Source organism: Grampus griseus (genome assembly GCF_964374135.1).
Source record: "Grampus griseus genome assembly, chromosome: 7".
Lineage (NCBI taxonomy): Eukaryota > Metazoa > Chordata > Mammalia > Artiodactyla > Delphinidae > Grampus > Grampus griseus.
Window position 1 is genome coordinate 103246407 of NC_139001.1, and position 3098 is coordinate 103249504.

Below are 3098 nucleotides of genomic sequence, written 5' to 3' on the forward strand. Positions count from 1 at the left end.
ACGCTCATTTCTCCGCTCTGGCGTCCCGCTCTCCCGCCCTAGGCTGGGGACAGAGACCATGAGCGCAGTCCAGAGCGTGGCGAGTCGCAGACACACTGAGGTCGGAAGCGGGGCAGGAAGGACAGCAGGGATGTGTCTTTTCCAGCGATGTCAGGAAGCGGGAGTGGTCCTCGCCAAGGAACAGAGGAACAGAGCTCTCCCACTGGCATAGGGCGGCCAGAAGCCACCCCACCTCGCGCTCCCGGCGCCTCTAATCCGGGTACAGAAGAAAGCCCGAGAACGTGCTGTACTTGTTGTTGTTGCCTCCATGAGCCTTCCCTCCGTCCAGCTTCACGTACACCTCGTCCCCTGAATCAAGGTGCAGCACCACGCTGTTACTGGCATAGTCGTAGTTCTGGTCGGCGTCCTGTGCGATGGCGCTGGCCCGGACCTGGGGGCGAGCGACCACAGCGGGTGGGCCCAGGCACCTGTGCTTGGGCCCTTGCCTTGTCCCCCACTTGGCGCGCCCCCTGGCCGGCCTTCCGCCTGCAGCTCCAGGGTCCACTCTCCCACCCAGGCTCCACGCTCTCTCTCCAACTTAGCCAACTCCTTCCCGGTCCCCTATGCTCCGCAGTTTCCAAGTCCGGGAAGGAGGGAGAGAGAGGCTTCGTGGACATTGACCCAGCGGGGACGGGCGGGAAGCAGGGACCGGGGCGAGAAGAAAGGAGACGGGGAGGGCACAGGGGAGAATGGGGCGCACAGAGAGCTAAAGAAGAGTGAGGTTTCCGAGAAGCCCACGGGGCTTCAGGCGGGTATGCAAATAGCGGGGAGAGTGCAATTTGGGTAGCGGGGTCTCGGAGCTCTGGGAACGCAACCTCGGGAGCTATGGGATAACTGCGACCACGGCGCACCGGGAAACGGGATGCTATCGTGCGCTCCCTGCCGGGGCGAGCTCGGGCGCTGGCGAGTGGGGAGAAGGGAGGCTGGGTTCCCAGGCGGTTCGGGGCTCAGGGTCCGCGGGGATCTGCGGGGGTGGAGGTGGGAGTAGGGGTGTCACTGACCTGCCCGTTCTTGCAGAGGTCCGCCCACATGCTAGTGCCGTCGCCGCCGCGCATGAGGATGTGGTAGGTGAAGAAGTAGATGCCCCGCACCTGGCAGCTGAACTTGCCAGTAGTGGGGTCGTAGTGATTGCCGAGATTGGTGACCACGTCGTCGAATCTGAGCACCTCGTAGCCCTCATGGGGACTCTTCAGACCCACATAGAAGGCGATCTTGGGACCGCTGAAGGCGGCGTTCAGCGCGCCGGTCACTTCGCCCTCAGAGTCGCCGCCGCCCCCGGTTCCGCCACCCACCACCCCGACACCGCCTGCCGCGCCCGCCGTCAGCTGCAGCCCAGGCAGCCCGGGCCGCCCCGAGTCGCCCTTCTCCCCCGGGGGACCCCTGGGTCCAGGTGGGCCCGGCTCTCCCGGGGGTCCCCGCGGCCCCGGCTTGCCGGGTCGCCCCGGGTCGCCCTTGGGTCCCTGGATGAAAGGGGGCGGAGGGTTGACGCTCAGGTCCTGCATGACTTCCAGGGCGGTAGTGCTGGGTCCGGGCGGTGGAGCCTTGGCGCCCGCGGGGCCCCCGCCGGGTGCCGCGCTGTACGGGTCGCAGATCATGCGGCAGGTGCCCATCATCTCGTAGTGCGCCGCCCCGGGGGGCGCCGCCTGCAGCAGCAACGGCACGGCGATAAGCAGCCCCAGAGCCATGGCCAGGAGCACGCCGACGGCCGCCAGGCAGGCGCGCCGCCGCCGCTGCCACAGCCGGGAGGCGACCGCCACCAGCTCCTCCTTGCCGCCCGGGGAGGGAATGGTCGGGCGGCTCAGGCGGCCCCGCTCCCCGCGCTCGGGGGCGGACTCCGCGGGTCCCGGCCGCGCCCCCGACGTGGCGACCCCCTGCTCCGGGCGCCCAACTACTTCAGCAAGAGGCGCCCTGGCCCAGGCGCGGGTGGCTGCTCAGGAGAACCGCGGAGCCCGGAGCGCATGGCCGGGGTCTCCCAGGACGAGCCCGGCGCCCCACGGGTCCCGGCCGCTGCGGCCGGGGAGAGCCGGGTGCGAAGGCGGCGTCCCGCGAGGGCTCGGCCGCGCTGCCTCCTGCCCGGCTCGCCTGGCCTAGGCGGGGATCCGTGCGCAGAGAGGGCGCCGGGGCTCCGCGGCGCGCTCTGCTCTGCTCTGCTCTCCAGCTGCTCGCTGGCTCTCGCGCGGAGGGGGGACCCGGCTACCCTGACGTAAGGAGTCCGGGGCTGAGCTGCGGAGGCGGCGAGGAAGCAGCGCGCGCTGCCATCACTTGGGAGACGGCGCCCTCGTGTCATCAGCCTTCGGTGCTCCTCCTCTCCGGCGGCTCCCTCGGCAGAGACGGCGAGGGTGCGGTTCCTCCTGGCGGCGCCTGGGAGCCACAAGTGGGCGCAGCGGGCGCAGCCTGGGCCCAGCTCCTCGGGCACACCCACTGGCGGCCACACTCACGCACCTTCACCCACGGCACACTCACCGGCGCCCACAGGCACCTCTACGTGGCCACGAAGGCACCCGGAATCCTGACGCCAGCAAGGTCCTTCGGGGGTCACCTAATCCACCCCCTGCCTGCAAGCAGGAGTAGACTTAAACCCCCTCAGTCCCATAAGCCCCAGGAGAGAACTTTCTGAAAATCCTTCTGAGTTACCTCTTCAGAATGGAATAAATCTCGCTTCTGGAAGGTCTTTCACGTACCTAGCCTGAGGACTCCAAGCTATCAAATAGGCTTCAGAAGAGCAGCCCACCAACTCTTTGAATGACTCTTTGAAAAGCCCAAAGCCCCGAAAACAAGAGTCTACTAGCCTTAGCCCCTTTCTTCTACCCAAGGAAGGTCTGGCCCTTGCAAAGTTCATTTAAATCCAGATCTCTGACACCCAGCACTTGACGGTAACCTTGGTGCACTCAGCTCCCACTCCCAGCCAGCCACTACCAGCAGATCCACAGACAGCTGCCTTTGGACATCCCCAGCTCCCTCCTGCTGAGGTGGGTTTAGTTATTTAAAAAAGAGTCCAAAGCCATTCTGAGCCAGAGCTGTGGCACCTGATTTAGAGAAGAATTATCCATCTCTAATGC

At 66.5% G+C, this 3098-nt stretch overlaps 1 protein-coding gene across 1 annotated transcript; it reads right to left on the minus strand.

Moving 5' to 3' along the window:
• Positions 1 to 250: 250 nt before the first annotated feature.
• On the minus strand, positions 251 to 1724 carry C1QL2 (complement C1q like 2; the record flags this gene model as incomplete). Its single annotated transcript, XM_082658897.1, has 2 exons — positions 251 to 430; positions 1041 to 1724. 2 exons carry the CDS (start codon positions 1722 to 1724, stop codon positions 251 to 253), a joined length of 864 nt encoding a protein of 287 aa, XP_082515023.1.
• Between the last annotated feature and the right edge of the window lie 1374 nt (positions 1725 to 3098).